Genomic DNA, 17,128 nt, shown 5'->3' with positions numbered 1-17,128 from the left:
TCGGAAAGGGTGCAGATAATTGTAGGCAGTGGCCTCATTTCACAGATTTATCCTTGGGGCTCTTGTGGCCTGCAGCCTTTTCATTATTATTGTAAAAGGGTTCAATACGAACCCAGGCAGGATGTTGTTATAATCTATATGCCAGCATGAGGAGAGGCATGTGAGCCGGGCGGCAAGCTCCCCCCATTCTAATCTTTTAAATCCAAATGGGAAAAAAAATAAAATAATAATAAAACCACTCCTCCGATACAGCTTGGAATAAGCAAAAGCAGGAGTTAAGGGCGACCACTAAGCTTCACGAAAAACTTTAAAAGTCCCTTTGTAGTGGGTCTAATAGGCTAATTAAAAACCAACATTCTTTGGAATGAAATGGTTTTCATATCTTAGCATTAACCCTTGACGCACTGACGTTTGATTGTAATGTTTGGATTTTCTTATCAGGGAATTTGCTTTAATTACAGCAGCTCTAAACTAAGAGCACCCACTGGTAAAATCTGACTGTGGAGAGCTCTTAAGCAATATTTCCCATGGTAAATTTTTTTCCCAAACAGTCTACACACTCTGCTTCCATTAATTTATCTAAATGCCACTCAGTGCCCTGGAAAGGGCGTGATTCTGGTATCCAGGCTGCAATCCTGAAGCCCTCTGGATGCATTACTGAGCAAGTGTTCACCACAGGAAGAGTCTCTACACCTATTTCAATCAGACTAAACCACAAAGGCTGCGACCCCGCTCTGCGGGACCCTCTCTTCCAGCTCCATCTCACATAGATCGCATGGCTAGAAGGGACTGCTGTGATCATCTGATCTGACCGCTGGTATAACACAAGCCAGAGGACTTCCCTGAATTAATTCCTCCAACTTAAGTGTAAGGTCGACAACACTATCATAACAAAGCATGGCTACCCAGGACTTCCAGGTTGTCACTCTGCCACAGTGACAGCGGGGGATAGAACACAGATCCACATCCATGTGTCCATGATCCACAAATCCCTCCCCAGCTCAGCTAAGAGGGAATCTCTTTAAGCACTCAGCAATAAGGGACTGTGACAGAGTTTTCCAAAGGGTGGGTCACCCATAGGGTGACCAGATGTCCCGATTTTACAGGAACAGTCCAGATTTTGGAGGCTTTTTCTTATATAGGCACCTATTACCCCCCACCCCCGTCCCGATTTTTTACACTTGTTATCTGGTCACCCTAGTCACCCACCAGTGGGTCATATGAAAATTCCAGATGGGTCACCACATCCAGGGCTGGACGAATTTAGGACTGGTACCCGGCCTTGGTAAACAAACACTTCTCCCAGCCCGGTGCAGACGGGAAGCCTGGAGGGATGTGTTTTGGAGAGCAAGCCTGCCTCGACCAGCGGGGCGGGGCCTAGCTCCCTGCTCCAGCTGTTCTGACCTGTCACAGGCCAAACCTGAATGACGCTGCGACCCTGTATGCCAGGTCGCAATCGGGCTGGGATTAGGGCTGCGGTGCCAAGGCAGAGGATGCATATATGTAATGGTGGGTCATCAAAAAAATAAATAAAATTAAATTAAAAAAAAAAAAAAAAAGACAAAATGCAGTTGGGAGGGCCGCCATACGAAAAAGTTTGGGAACTCCAGGGCTATGAGTAGTTCTGATTGCATCCATCCGATTGCACACGCTGAAAGCCAAGCTTGCCTGCTGTAGCCTGGAACAAAGAGCGTGGAGTGCTGACGCTATAATGTGATCTGGCTTCCTCTTTGCTGGACGGCAGCATACACAGGGCTCCAAGAGGGAGTTTTGCATCTGAGGTTCCACACTGTGCAGGGCAAATAAAAGAGCAGGATTTCTTTGATGAGGCACCTTCCCCGCCTCAAGCCCGTTGCTCCTGCACCAACAGGAGTATAGCCAGTAAACAACAACAGTACCTGGCATTTCTCCAGGGCCCAAAGCATTAACTCATTGATCTTCACCCTGACCCTGAAAGGTAAGTATGTGCACCGCCTGCGTACAGATGGGAAAACCACGGCACGGAGAAGTGAAGAGATTCACGCAGGGAAAACGTGAGGCAGAGATGGGAAGAAAACCCAGATCTCCTGGCTTATAGGTCTGTGCTTTAATTTGATGTGAGGAAAAAAAAAAAAAAAAAAAAAGCAAAGTGATGCATGGGTAGGATTGAAAGCAGCCTAGCTCCTACTCCAATGCAGGAACAAGTGGATTTTTAACCATCCCTACACTCCAAGTAGCAACACGCCACTGACGAATTCCTATTGACTTAAATAGGGGCAGGACAGAGCTGTAAAAATAGCACTGTGGGGTTCTACACTGATCCTCTCCCGCTAGCAGCCAGTTCAAATTTGGTCAGGATACGAGCCAAAGGATAGTTTGTCTAGTGTCACCAGGATTCTGCAAATCCATCTAGGTTGTTCTTTTCCCCCCATCAACGCTAGTAACAGAGATTCTGCCCATCAGAAAGTGGCTGAAAAAAATTCAGTGGATAATGCACAAAGCAGAAAAGAATCCAGCTTTCCCCCCTCTGGCTGTAATAACTCCACACAATCTTGTGTGTGTCAGCAGAGCTAGCAGAGGTGGCTTGTATGCATAGGAAGCAGATATGTGGAATAGGGAAGTTGCATTTCTTGCAAACTGGTAACCACAGGACCTCAGCAGTGTTACGGCAGAATGACTTCCCAAATGTTGGGAAATGTGAGTGTCAGATTTACAGATTCCAAGGCCAGGAAGTACCACGATGATCATCTAGTCTGACCTCCTGTATAACAGGCCAGAAACCTGCCCCACAATGACTCCTAGAGCAGAGCTTTTAGAAAAACATCCATCTTGATTGAAAAATGGTCATTCAAGGAGAATCCACCACAACCCCTGGTAGATTGTTCCAGTGGTTAATTACTCTCACTGTTAAAAATGTACGCCTTATTTCTGATCTGAATTTGTCTAGCGTCCACTTCCAGCCATTGGATCATGTTAGACCTCTCTCTGCTAGAGTGAACAGCCCATTGTTAAATATTTGTTTTCCATGAAGATATATATAGACAGTAATCAAGTTATCCCTTAACCTTCTCTTTGCTAAACTAAATAGATTGAGCTTTTTGAGTCTACCATTATAACGCAAGTTTTCTAATCCTTTAATCATTCTTGTGGCTCTTTTCTGACCCCTCTCCAATTTATCAGCATTCTTGAATTGTGGGCACCAGAACTGGACACAATATTCCAGTGGTGGTTGCATCAGTGCCATAAATAGAGGGAAAATAACTTTGCTGCTCCTACTCGAGATTCCCCTGTTTATGCACCCCAGGATCCTATTAGCTCTTTTGGTCACTGTATCACACTGGGGAGCTCATGTTTGGCTGATTATCCACCATGACCCCCATATCTTTTCCAGAGTCACTGCTTCCCAGCATAGCGTCCCCCATCCTGCATTCTGGGTTCCTCCATGCATATATTTACATTTAGCTGTATTAAAAACATACTGTTTGCTTGTGCCCAGTTTACCAAGCGAGCCAGACTGCTCTGCAACAGTGACCTGTCCTTTTCATTATTTACCATGCCCCCAATTCTTGGGTCATCTGAAAACTTTATCAGTGACAACTTTGTGTTTTCTTCCAGGCCATTGATAAAAACGTTAAATAGCATCACACGTGCTGGATAGAAAAGAATAAGATGTCACTGGTAAGGTTTTGCATTAGAGTGCAAGCTTAATGAAGCCAGCATATACGCTGCTTTTTGGTATTTGCTGAAGATGCCCAAGACTGCCCAAGACATTCATTTCTAACACCATTCCAGGCAATATAAAGGTGGAAGGGAATGCATGAGTCTTTCCCCTTAACTTCTTATTTCCATGCTTTCAAGGTTTTGCGTGGATGGATTGTGTCCTGCTGCAACCTTAACTGTTAATGAATGCAGTTTTTTCATTGAATCCTAGGACTGGAAGGGATCTCGAGAGGTCATCTAGTTCAGTCCCTGCACTCATGGCAAGACTAAGTATTATCTAGACCATCCCTGTTTTGTTTGCTAATCAGATGTGTGTCTCCATTAAGAGAAGTTGTGTAAACCCTCTAGGGCTGATTCAGATGTGGCGTCACTGAGCAGTCATTCCACTGAAGTCAATGGAGTTACAACAGTGTATGACGGACAGGACTAAATTAAAATCGGGTCTTCTCTTTTTATTGTAATAGGTCAACTCCTGAAACTGTTAGTTAAAAAGCTTGCTTAAAGTAAATGGAAGTTTTGCTGGAGGTATGAAAACTGAGTAGGGAGCTCAGGATATGGCTCAATATGGCAAACTGTGACTCTACAATGTACCTCCATTAAATAACTTTAGGAGAGGAATCATGGTCCAATAGCTAAAGCACAGGAGAGGGAGTCAGGAGATCAGGGTTCAATAATACCAGCACGCACACCAATTTGTGAGAGCTTGGACATGTCACTTAATACCTCTGTGTGACTCAGTTTCCCTGGCTGGAAAATGATGATAGTACTCTTCTATTTTACAGTGTTCACTGTAAATTCACCAGTAGAATGATGGTTTGTTCTCCTTGGTTCTCTGTGTGGTGCCCCGACAGGTCATCCTGGTCTACGAAACCCTGGATCTCAGAGGCCTTCACTTGCCACCACTTGTTTTTGATGTCACATAGACTCCTTTGGATTTTGGCTTTTAGCAGGTGATCAGCCTCATGTTTTCATTGGTTAGAGGAATCATTTTGCCAGTTACAAAATGCATTTCTATTCTGTTGAATTAATACTAGGATTTCCTCAATTTTCGTCAAATCAATCTTGGTGCTAATGAGTGGAATACCCTATGGTTTCAGCACATGCATTGTGAATGGTGTTTTTAAATTGATTCCAGTGCTCTTGAACGTCAATGTTGCTGTCAGGAAGGTTAGAGAGTTTCTCCGACAGATGTTGCTGGGACGTCTTGCAGCTGGCTTGATCCTGAAGTGCTTTGACGTTGTATCACTTTCGCTTAGTCTTTGGGTGTTTGCGGTGTGGTGAAGTAAGCTGCAGGTACATGACTGCTCTTACTAATCAATGGTCTGTCCAACAGTGATCAGTATCTCTCATAGCTCGTGTTATATGGAAGTCGGAAAAGTCTTGGGCTCTGACTATAACATCATCAAGGAGGTGCCAGTGTTTGGTCTGAGGATGTTTCCAGGTGGTCTTAAATTTGTTACTCTGCCTAAAGATGGTATTTGTGATGAGCAGGTCATGCTCCACACATTTGCTCTTGAGGAGAATACCATTGGAGTTTACATTTCCCACCCCTTCTTTGCCTATTGTACCTCTCCTTTGGGAATCCCATCCGACTCTGGCATTGAAATCTCCCAGGAGGATGAGTTTGTTCTGCCTTAGAAGTGGCTGTGAGGACTGCATTAAGTGTGCTATAAAACTGCTCCTTATTGTCTTCCTCATTATCGAGTGTTGGGGCGTATGTGCTGATGACCGTGGCATATTGGTTGTTGCTAAGCTTGAGCCAAAGAGTCATGAGACGCTCATTGATCCCCACGGGAAGCTCCAAAAGCTGACTGGCGATCTTATTTTTGATGGCAAAGCCAATCCCCTGAATGTGTCTCTCTTCAGGTGCCTTTGCTTTCCAAAAGAAGGTGTAGCCACCTCCATCCTCTTTTAATTGGCCCTCATCGGCCTGGCGGGTCTCACTAAGAGCCGCAAAGTCAATGTTGAGTCTTGCCAGTTCTCTGGCAATTATGGCAGAACAGGAAGTCAGTGTAATACAATGGAATACACCTTACATGCAGAAGGGAATTTTAAGAGGAGAACTAGAAGTCTGAGAGGACAATCAAATAAAATATACCTGGAAGGGCACCCATATGACAAAACGTTCAAACTATACTTTCTCAAGGTGCAGCTCTTCCTAACAGCAATTGTTTAGCTCCAAGCCCCAAAATGAACATCAGATTAAAGTCAACTGCATGCTCTCTTATCCTATGCCAGGAATGGAAATAAACCTAGAATGGATTTAAAATGAACAATGCCAACTTCATGAACAGCTTCCCAGCATGCTTCAGTGGGTCATCATCTTTGTCAAGAGCAAATATCTGCGCATCACAAGTATTTAAGTACTGGCTCCTCCCCACTCCTCAGTATCAAAAGCCAAAGTTTTAAAGTGATAGTATGGAATCAGAATACATTAAAATTACATATTGTGAGCCAAATCCTGCAGTTCATATTCAATCCTTCAGCTGGTAGCAGTAGTAAGCTTTTATCTTCTCATTGGATCCAGCCTGAACAAGCAGGCATGGTGTGTCACACACTCCCAATGTCAGGTGAAGCATGTCCCAGTCGTCCTATCTATACAAGAGTTCAAGTCACTACTTTGTATCAAATCACGTGCTTCCATTAACAATGACTATGCTGTACCAAAAGTATACACTTGTATACGTATGTGCTCACACGGAGGAGGTAGGACTAGAATCCTGGTCATTCAGCCAGTGGGAATTTGGACTGATTAAATAGCTCAGGATTCAATCTTTCAAAAACCAGGGAAGGAGGAAAATCCAGTAATAATCTACAACCATTTGAACTCTGATTATATAGGTGCTTAAACACATTGTCCAAGGAAATGAAAAATTCCAGAGCTCCTTTACGTGACAGAACAATAGCAGCTGTGACAACAGCACAGGCTTCGATGTCAGAGCAAAGAGAGAATTTCCACTGAATAATAAATGCTGCTATGAAGTCAGAGCATATCATGACCGTGTGAACAAACCAACTCGAAACACTCCTCTCCTCCAAACTTACTTTCTTTAAAATACATCTTGTAACTCAAAAAATTCCACAAACAGATTATTGTAACATTTTGGAAAAAAAACGTATACTGTTTCACACATGAAGAGCATGGCTACTAAATTAATTGTTGGGACCAGCTGGCAAACATCTTGCTGAAGGGCTGAGATTCTACAGTGGTGTGTGTAGTGTGTTTGAAATCCTCAGTTTAGAATTGCGGTAGGAGTGAAAAGTGGCATTCTTACCTGCTCCTCACTTGCCATTTTGCCTTTTGTCTCACGTCATCCTGAGCGGTCATTTCTGGAGGTGCCTAGACCAGTGTTTCAGATAAGGGATTCTAATCTCCAAGAAGTTAGCATTCACGGCCCGACATGGTTAAAACTACTGTGCCTATATTTGTATACTAAGTAAAACTATTTCCCCTTGTTTATTCCCCCCCCCCCGCCCCATTCCTCAGACATTCTTCTTAACTCCTGGAAATGGCCCACCTTGATTATCACTTCAAAAGGTTTTCTCTCCCCCCACCCCACTCTCCTGCTGGTAATAGCTCATCTGAAGTGATCACTCTCCTTACAATGTGTATTTTTTCCATGGTCTGTGTGTATATAAATCTCCTCACTGTATTTTCCACTTTATGCATCCGATGAAGTGAGCTGTAGCTCACGAAAGCTTATGCTCAAATAAATTGGTTAGTTTCTAAGGTGCCACAAGTCCTCCTGTTCTTTTTGAGAATACAGACTAACACGGCTGCTACTCTGAAACCTATATTTGTATGTAGCTTTTTGTTCCAGCAGTACCATTTGCTCCATTAAAAAGAAAAGGGGTCATTAGCATTTTTGATGTTCAGAAGATCAATATCTATCTAATAGACTTACTTCTAGAAATGGCAGTTCAGGATGATGTGAAGCAAAGGATTAAATGACAGGTGAGTAGCCATATTCCACAGGTAGGAATACGTTCCACTAATACAAGAACTTTTATCTGAGGATTTTAAACATGTTCTCAAATATTAAATCTTACAACAACCCCGTGGAATATTTTACCCACTTGACAGATGGCTGAACTGTGCACCCAGGGATTAAGTGATGTGTCAAAAGCTAAACACTGAATCAGTGGCAAAGTCAGGAAAAGAACCCAGGAGTCCCAATGGTCAGTGCCTATTTTCACTTCTACGTAACACTCCTTTGCATAGCTAGGGATAGAAGCCAGTATTCCTGATTCCTAGAGCTCTGCTCTAACCACTAGACAATCTCTCCCATAACAGGGAAAAGAGGACAGCAGTTCTGACTCCTAGTGACCTACTTTAACCGACAAAGTATTCTTTCTACAATTGAGAATAGAAGCCAAGAGTCCTGACTGCCAATATTTTGCTCTAACCACTCAATACACTCCCTCTCTGAAACAGAGTCTCAGCCTTCGCTAGTGTCCCTGTGACTTATTTGAGCTTAATCCCAGATCTGTGCAGGGTTAATGAAATTGTGAAGGGGCACAGACAAATCTGAGGTAGGAACAGAGTGTCCCTTCCTGATGGTGGGAGATGATGGAGGTGGAAGATGATGCTTTGAGGTCATGTCCAGGATCAAATTGAGCTTTAGTAAGATAACGGATTTCAATGTGATGGATGGAAGGGCAGGGGAAAAAAAAGCCCATGGTAGTCTCACATGAGGCACTTTGGTGGTCATTGACTAGGTGAAGCAGCACAGATTTCTATTTAACAAAACTGGAACATACCAGCCAGACCTGGACACAGAGAGAAGCTGAGAGCAGTATCCATGTTTCGTTAGATTGCCTTTGCGTTAGAGTCGTTTTTATGCTTTGCACACCACATTAATGGGGATTTCACCTGCATTTAAACATAGCAGTGGTGAAAAGGAGAGCTAGCCTGACAGCACTCCATACCACATGGAAGCAGCACGGTTATACTGATGCAGAACATTACAGAAGAGGCATACACACTGTGCTCTCACCTGGAGACATTATTTTTGTTCTTTCTTGTTGCTTTCACTTCATCCAAATACAAGTCAGGCTGACGGGTTGCTCTTTGTGCATGACCGTCTCAGTTCTTATTTCCTCATGATCTCCTGCTTTTTCATCTCTAGACTAGCAATATTCCTAAATATTCCACCTTGTCTTCATCTCTATTATATTCCACAAACCACCCCACCTCTTTACAACCCTACCTATCCTTCCCACCCACACCCTGCTGCCTCTTTTATTGAGATATTCCTTGCTATCTTCCTCCCAAAGCTTTCAAGAGCTTTTCTCCTCGTCCCAAGACTCTAGAATCCTCTCTGCAGAAGTATTTTCTGCTGTGTTTTCATACCCCAACCTGCTTTTCCTTGCTGCCCTGAATCTGGCACTGGTATGATTTCCAGGGCTGATGTCAGCTGAGTTACCAGAGTCCAATACATGTACTAAATGCATTAATTAGAAGTCTGTGCATTTCCATTCCAACGTAAGAGGCCCATGAGAGTCTCGTGTTGTTATTGATGAACACAGAGAAGCCCTTTGACACATCAACCCTCAGTACAATCCATGTCATGGATACAACTCCTGTCTATTCCCAGAGGATCAATCAGAAGGACACATTGTCCTCACCCTGGCACACACTGCAGTCCAAGTTTCATCTGAGGGTCTCAAAGGGCTTCAACAAATATTAACTAAGCGCCAGGGAGACAGGTCAGTGATATTAAAACTGAAGCACAGAGCAGGGAAGTGTTTTTGATTTTTAAACAATGTTTAAACATTTTAAAATGGCTCTGTAGCTGGTGTGATCGATGCTTATCACACCGGCTCCTTGTCTTCCCTTCATCCCCTATCTGTTTATTGTATCTGCCTGTTGTATACTTAAATTCTATGCTCTTCAAGGTGGTGACCATCCTTTTTATTATTTGTTTGTACCATGCTTAGCACAATGGGGTCCCGATCAGAGTTTTTAGGTGCTATGAATACAAATTAATAATAATAATAAATTACTCCAAAGGAAGCAACATGTAGTATGGAAACTCAAGTTACCCCCAAACCATGCACCATACCTATGACATGAGTGTGACAACACAGGAATGTGTATTCAGTATATAAATTAACCTGCGGAACTCATTGTTGCTGGGTATTCCTGAGACAATTCCTTGGCAAGATTCAGATCACTCTTTTAAAAAAAAATCCTATCTACTGTAACCATGAAGTTCTCATTATCCATATAAATGTCTAATCTTCTTCAGAATTCTACCAAGCTGTTGGCCTCAATTATGTATTGTGGCAATGAGTTCCACAGGGTAATTCTAAGTTGTGTAGAGAAGAATTTCCTTTTAAACACTTCTAAATTTGCTGCCTTTCACTTTCATTGGGTGTCTGCTTGGCTCACTTGGCTCTCTTCTAGAGACAGGTTACGCCGTAAACATCCACCACAAAGATTTTTTTGCTGCTTCCTCTGAAGCATCTTGTATTAGCTGGGAATAGAATACTGGACTAGGTCAGCTCCGTGAGTCTTACCAAGAGGTAGATAAATTGGAATGTATGTAACAATTTGGTCCTGATTGGCTGGGGACAGGGCATCACAGATGCAGAGTGTGGATTAAAATTAGACACAGAATGCTGCTAAACATAGGAGATACGTATATTTGCACCTGTCCTGCGTGAACACAATCAGCTTTGAGGCTGCTCATATTTACGGTTTATGGATGAGAGTATAACAGCGGATATATGTTTTTCCTCCCCTCTTGTAATGAGAGGCCGTCGGTCATTACGATACACAGAAACCCTTGGTCCACAAAAGACTTTTAGAACTTACTACCTGATCTGTGCTTGGAGTATCTGTTATGTCATTCATGCTTCTGCTTTGCGCATGGCCTAAAGAAAGCACACGGGAAAGACATGGTGAGAAACGTTTAGAGGCCACAAACCTTCAATGTACAGATTCACAGGCCCATATTGCGCCCTTCACCTGCGTGGCTGACAAGCTGCTGAAAAGGAGAATGGGGTCATGAGTTGCCTCTAGTGTGGTTCATTTCTATAGTAGGCCAGAGTCTGGTCCCATTTACAACAAGATAAATCTGGTGTGGCTCACCTGGACTAACTCCAGATTTAATATGGCATAAATGTGATCAGAACAGAGTTACCCGGGTGGAGTTCACTGGATTTATACCAGTGTAACTAGGATCAGATTCTGGCCACATGTTGACACTTATCTCTTACACTGCATGGGCCAAATTTGGCCCTCACATTTGCATTTACAACTCCCGCTGAGTTAATGGGTATGGCACGGATGGATCTGGGGGGCAGAATTTTGCTCCATTTTTGGGGTCCCTTTCCCCTCTTCCTGTGACACATTGCCCCAGCTTCCGTCTTTTCCCATCAGGGTTTTCTCAAGGTCTGTGCGAAGCTGCAGTTCCAGAAGAATTCATATATGTAAAATCAGTGGATGGTTAACGAAAGCTTTGCACACAGTCCCCTTTGGGGGGTGACAAGCCACTCATCTCTCAAAGTATAACCAAGCTATCAAATTCCAGGAAACATGCAGCAAAAATCAAGATGATATATGCCACGAATGCCTGGCAATAAAGAGGAGGCAAAGGGATTAATTCTGTTACTCAAAGCTTCCCCCCCCTTCTTTTTTAAGGGCTATATAAATGTAAACTCATTTATGACATTGTTTCGATTTTAAGCAACAACCCACCCCAAGTCTCTCCTCCTCAATTTTGTGGTTTTATAATTTCCTATTTTTCAAAATATATTTCTCTTCAGAACCCAAAAGGGGAAGCCAACTGCCAGAAAATACAGGGTGAAGAATGAAATTGACTCAAACTGAAACACAGTGCTGCCAAATATTCAATGAAAGCCATCTGAAAAAACCCCCAAAAACGATCTGCCTTCCCTAATTTCTTTTAGTTACAGTAATTTTAAATGTGACTTGTAAAAACAGCCTGTAGAACATTTTCAGACAGCTGGCCTGGTGCATAGGGACTCAGGAGGTCTAGGTTCAATCCCCAGTTTTCCTACAGAGTTCTTGCATGACCATGGCCCACCAATTTAGGAACAGAACTTTAAAAGGGAGATAGGGAGCTAACACTCTTTTTAAATCTGGCCCTTAGCGTCCTTGTGCCTTGATTCCCCATCTGGACAATAATAATTCTTCTCTTCCACTATTTGTCTGTCTCATGCATTCAGACTGTAAGCTCTTTGGGGCAGGGACTGTCTTTTACTATGTATATATACACAGCACCTAGCACAATGCTGCCCTGATCTCAGATGAAGCACATAGAAGCTACAGTAACAACAAGTGTGAGCTTAAAGTTGACAGGCTCCCTTTAATTAGTTCCTATTATGATCTTGGAACCAAATGATTAAAAAAAAATAATCATTAATCAAATCCTACTGCTTGAACAGAACAGCTTAGACAGACTAGAAGAACCAGCTCAGAGCCAAGCAAGTTCTAGAGCTGGTCGCTAGCTTCCAGATGAAATTCTCCAATTCATTGAAGCTGCCATTTTTAAGATGGTGGGATTGCTAATGGGAGCAAGAGGGCATGTCTACTGCAGTACTGCTGTAGCGAGGATGCTTCCTACATCAACAGAAGCGTTTTTACCATCCATGTAGTTAATCCACCTCCTCAAGTGGTGGTAGCTAGGTTGATGGAAGAATCAGGGGTTAGGTCAACCTAGCTATGCGGTGTGAATTTTTCACACTCGAGCATGACACAGCTAGGTCGATCTAAATTTTAAGTGTAGACCAGGGCTGAAGCAGTTTAAAAAAATTATGACCGTTATTCTATGCATTTTGATTGTTTTCTTGTTCTATCGTCTTGCGATTCTCTTCAAAGCTTTATATCTCATGTGTCACTCCACCATCATCCATAACAGGAGTATTCATCTGCCAGAGGGTTGTGGGGCAATCAATGGCCAAATCCTAAGGTCCTTACTCTGTTTTTACTCATTTCTCACCCCTCTCAACAACGCTTTCCCCGACTAAGCATAACCCACTGGTGAATGTGAGTATCAAGTCCCCCGCTACAGTGATCCACAGAGGATAGGAGCTGATACAGCCACCAGAAAGGGATCCTGTAGCAGCTCATGCTGTTGTATTTGGAGGTCCCTGATTCCACCCCCAGTGTGTCAGCCAACACCCCAGCCATGACAAACACTTGGGGTGAGATTCACACAAGAATTTAGGCACCGAATGGCCACTTTAGGCACCTTAATCTCACAATCATCCCCCTGCCCCTGGGATTCACAAAAGCCCTGTTCAGCTGCCCGGTAGGTAGCTAAATGTTTGCGGGAAAAGTTCCCTAGGTGCCTGTGTATCTGAGGTCTGCAGCCTCACACTAGGCATCCAGACACCTGAGCCTCAGCGCGATGAACGAACCAGTGGAAGATGTGTTCCTCCGCCTAAATCACCTGTGGGCCCCCACCTGGGAGACGAGCCCTGAATACACCTACCGAGCTCACACAAAACAGGGGAGGAGAGCCTCTCCCCTTGTGTCTTAGCCCCGTGGTGAGGCCGCTCACTTGGGATGTGGCAGACCTCTGGTTCAAGTCCCCCCTCCACTTGAAGTGGGAGCGGTCACCTCTCAGGGGAGTGTCCTAACCATTGAGCTATGGGATATTCTGGTGTGGGGCTGCCTCAGTCTCTCCCATCAAAATGGTTCCACTGTGAATAAATAATTAAGAGTAATTGGGCCAGAGAGTGCAAGGATGAGAATGACTCAGTAGCCTAGTGGCTGCAGCGCTCGCCTGGGAAATGAGACCCCCAGTCTCCCTGCTGTTGATGAGCCACCTTCCCCTGCCCACCCTGCACCCTGGCTTCTTGCATCCTTGGCATCTCCCATTGGCTAGCTTAACTGGCACCTGGCCTCCAGCATGCTGGCTTTTGAACCCCCCACTCTGAGGCACCTGCCTCTCCCCAATAACTGTACAGGGAGCCTGGCCACCAAACTCAGGTTTTGTGATTTGCAGTGATTTTCTAGGTGCCTACATATTAGGTCTGGCGATGCTCAGCATCACCACGCCTAAGTGCCTTTGTGAATCCAGCCCTTCAGGCTTCGCCTCGGTTTAATTTGATTTCAACGTGAATGACACCCACTATAGTCATCGGAGCAGGCTGAAAAACGCAAACTTGCCCCCCCTCCCCAGATATTCATCTCAGGGTGAGATTGTCACTTGTTCTGCACCCCTACGCGGCAGGATAAGGAGTTGTAAGGTACAGAGGGGGAAGTTATCTGTACCAACTATCCAGCTGTCACAGTCTGTGATGAAGTCACAACATGGATCCTGAAGCAGTGTAACTATGCTCCTTGCACAGGGCTCGTTGCAAAGCAATTATTTGTAATTTTAAAAACCTTTAATTTTCAGCTGACACTTTGCAATAAGTTCTACCTGGCAATACACTGGAGCTATGCTTTTTGATACCTAGAATTGCCACCAATGCATAAAAATGGAAGGAGAACTACAAGGCTCAGGATAACTGCAGTGTAATTGAAATGTAGGTAAACACACCTGGGCTCCAAAAAGCAATGCAATAAAATGAACATCCAGAGGTGTAACCATAAGGGAGTCTGTAATGCAGTTCCCCTTCCGGTTATCTGAATTACTTGTAATTGAAAACCGTAGCCACAGTGTAACTATGCTGCAATTGCAACATAAGTGCACTGTAACTACAATCACCATGGGATAAAGTGGCATCCATCTTTCTCTAAGCTCTTTCAATCATAGTAATTTTAGAGTTTACTTCGAGCAACATTTGCAGATGGAAAAGTGATTTTCAAGTAGACCATTCTTGCTTTCTCACTCTAGGAAATAGTTGTTTACAACCGATGCCCAAAGAGATTATGTGCTTTGCCAAATGTAAATCAGAGAAATAACCAGGATTCGAACTCAGGATTACAGACTCTCAACCAGGTGTTTGTTCTGCTAGACACTGCTACCTCGCTGAACAAGTAAGTAGCTGTTGTTCAACTTACGTAAACGTCCATAATTTGCGTTCTGTCTCATTCTAAGATCTTCGGTGGAGCGGTGGAAGCTGGCCCCTGCTGCTGGGCTCCGGACAGGACTGCGATCTGAGAGGGAGAGAGCATTTAGACCACATACATGTACACAATAAGGCTGTCAGCAAATGCTGCCAGCTTGGATCACGTGTGACCATCAATGAATACAGCTTGTCATTTTCAGGTATTGAAACTTGGGTGGCAATGGGTGAAAATTAATTGTCCAGTGCTTAACTTGGATAGATTTCACACACCTCTTGATATTCTGCAAGTTTGGCAATGAATTCAGCAGCATTTTCCACTTTTGGCTCAGGTCAAGTAATTTTTCTGTTAGGAAGGAACGGCTTTACTTCTGACAGGGTATTTTTAATATTTTCCTTGCTGTGCAGAGGGCCAATGCAAGGCTTATGCCACTACCGTAGTCCCATTTAAGCCCTATTTTGAGGCCTGAAGTGGCATTTGACTGGTGCACAGGCCCTCTCTGCACAAGGATGAACATCACACAGTGTGAATACAAGCTCTACTACTTACAACTGGCCCTCATGCTCAGATACCGTGGTTATAATTGAGGCAAGAAACTGAGCAAGACAATGGAACTTGGCATGGTGTGTGACAGACTGATAATATCCTGTATTATCCTGAAGAACCGTTCTGGAATTAAGATAAACTTCATTAAATTAAATTAAACCTCATCGAATTAGAACTAAAACCTTCGGGGCACACTGTATTAAAAATGGTGTGTTATTGTGGCACTGTATGTACTTTCTCTAGTAGGGAAGGGGGGGATGCTAATAACTTCCTCTGTTATCAACCTTTAAAGCCACCCCCTGGCTTATATGAATTCAAACTGGAGTCTCCAGCAGGGACCAAGAGACAAAAAAGGGGTTTGGATAAACAGCCTTCTGCATGATTCAGTGGATGGTCTGGACCCCCGACCCATGGAGGGCCCCAATCCCTAGGGTAGGGTTGAAAGGACTGAGCCTCCTGAGGACACACAAACCTGGGAGCTTGTTCTGAGCTGAAGCTGTGCTGAACTTGTGACCACAAAGGAATCCCCGTGCGTTGGGGGTTGAAGGACAACTCTTGCCAGCATCCCTGAGTGGGTGCGGGTGATGCTTGGTAAGCTTATTAGCAAGCGTCCAAGTTCCTTTATTGTTTTTAATATGATTTCTCTGTAATCCTTTTTACCTCAGAAATGCAGTAGGCTTGCATAGGAAGTGCTGTGTGGTACCTTGTAGCAATTACACCTGTTAACCATCTCGGGAGAGCAAGCAAGCAATGTCCTTGGGCAACCTGCCAGTGCTGGGAATACACACAAAAAGGCCTAATTTTGCTCGTGCTTACATGGTGGGTGTAATCCATTCACTTTACTGGAGCCACTCCTGATTTACACTGGTGTAAATGAGATCAGCATGAGACCCAGAGAATAGATCTTTTGATTAAGAAGGGGCCATTTTCAACACAGACACTGTTCAGGATAGAGCTGCATTGCAAGCATTTACGGAAACCTAGCACCTCCCCAATGTTAATTCAATGCCGCTGCCAGGGCGGGATCTTGTCTTGTGATAGAAAACTCCTCACTAGAGCTGGTCAGGAACTGGAATCTGCATTTTGCAGGAAATCCCAACATTCTGAAAAATCCCCAAAATGTCCTCAAAATGAGCATTTCAAAAAATCTTGCTAGTATCAAAAACCATTTGGCCTTTTACATTACATTAACTGTTAACTATAACATATACATAATAATCTACACACAATATATTAAAAACTATACTTTAATAGACTATAAAAGTCAAAACAAAACTGAACTTTGATTCAAAATGTTTTTGACATTGTCAAAATAAAGCATTTTTAGTTTTTCCCATTGAAAATGTTGTTGAAATTGACGCGTTCCCATGAAACATTTAGATTAAATGGCATTTTTCAATGGAAAACTGTTCTGTCAAAAATTTTTTTGACCAGCTCTACTTATGACTGATATAGGCTTGAAGCAACAAGAAGAATAGCAGCTAGAACAGCAGCAATAACAATCTTCCCTGCAATTTAATAATGGGCCCAACACAGCACCCACTGAAGTGAACAGCAAAACTTCCTTTGTGGGTAAACAATCTGCCCCTGTATTTTCCTATATGTTGTGAATATTCATTCCAAAGACTTATTTCTCCTAAATGGAAAAAGACCCACAGTGTAAACATCGATGAGGAGTAATAACCACAGCCAAAACCACCAAGGCTAGAAATCACTAAATTATGAGCAAAGTTCTGCTCTGAGCTGTTGGGTGAATCTCAGTTCTGCTACACTGCTCTCCCTAGAGGCATGGATGCCTCGCTGAAGTCAATGGAAGTATGCATGCCGGGACAGCAGGCTATCAGAGATTACATCTGATGTGCAGAAGCAAAACCTTAAGTTTGCCCTTTAGGT

General features: G+C 43.5%; 1 protein-coding gene across 1 annotated transcript in view; it reads right to left on the bottom strand.

Moving 5' to 3' along the window:
* The window catches only part of SLC4A5 (solute carrier family 4 member 5), a 106,852-nt gene that overhangs the window by 52,180 nt on the left and 37,544 nt on the right, over positions 1-17,128 (bottom strand). The window contains exons 6-7 of the mRNA XM_077805628.1: positions 14,684-14,779; positions 10,523-10,578 (exon numbers count right to left, since the gene is read on the bottom strand). Of these exons, the coding sequence (XP_077661754.1) occupies positions 10,523-10,578; positions 14,684-14,779 (152 nt within the window). The remainder of the gene's footprint in view (positions 1-10,522; positions 10,579-14,683; positions 14,780-17,128) is intronic.

Source organism: Eretmochelys imbricata, chromosome 26 (assembly GCF_965152235.1).
Source record: "Eretmochelys imbricata isolate rEreImb1 chromosome 26, rEreImb1.hap1, whole genome shotgun sequence".
NCBI classification, from domain to species: Eukaryota; Metazoa; Chordata; order Testudines; family Cheloniidae; genus Eretmochelys; species Eretmochelys imbricata.
This window is presented reverse-complemented; position numbering and strand designations above follow the sequence as displayed.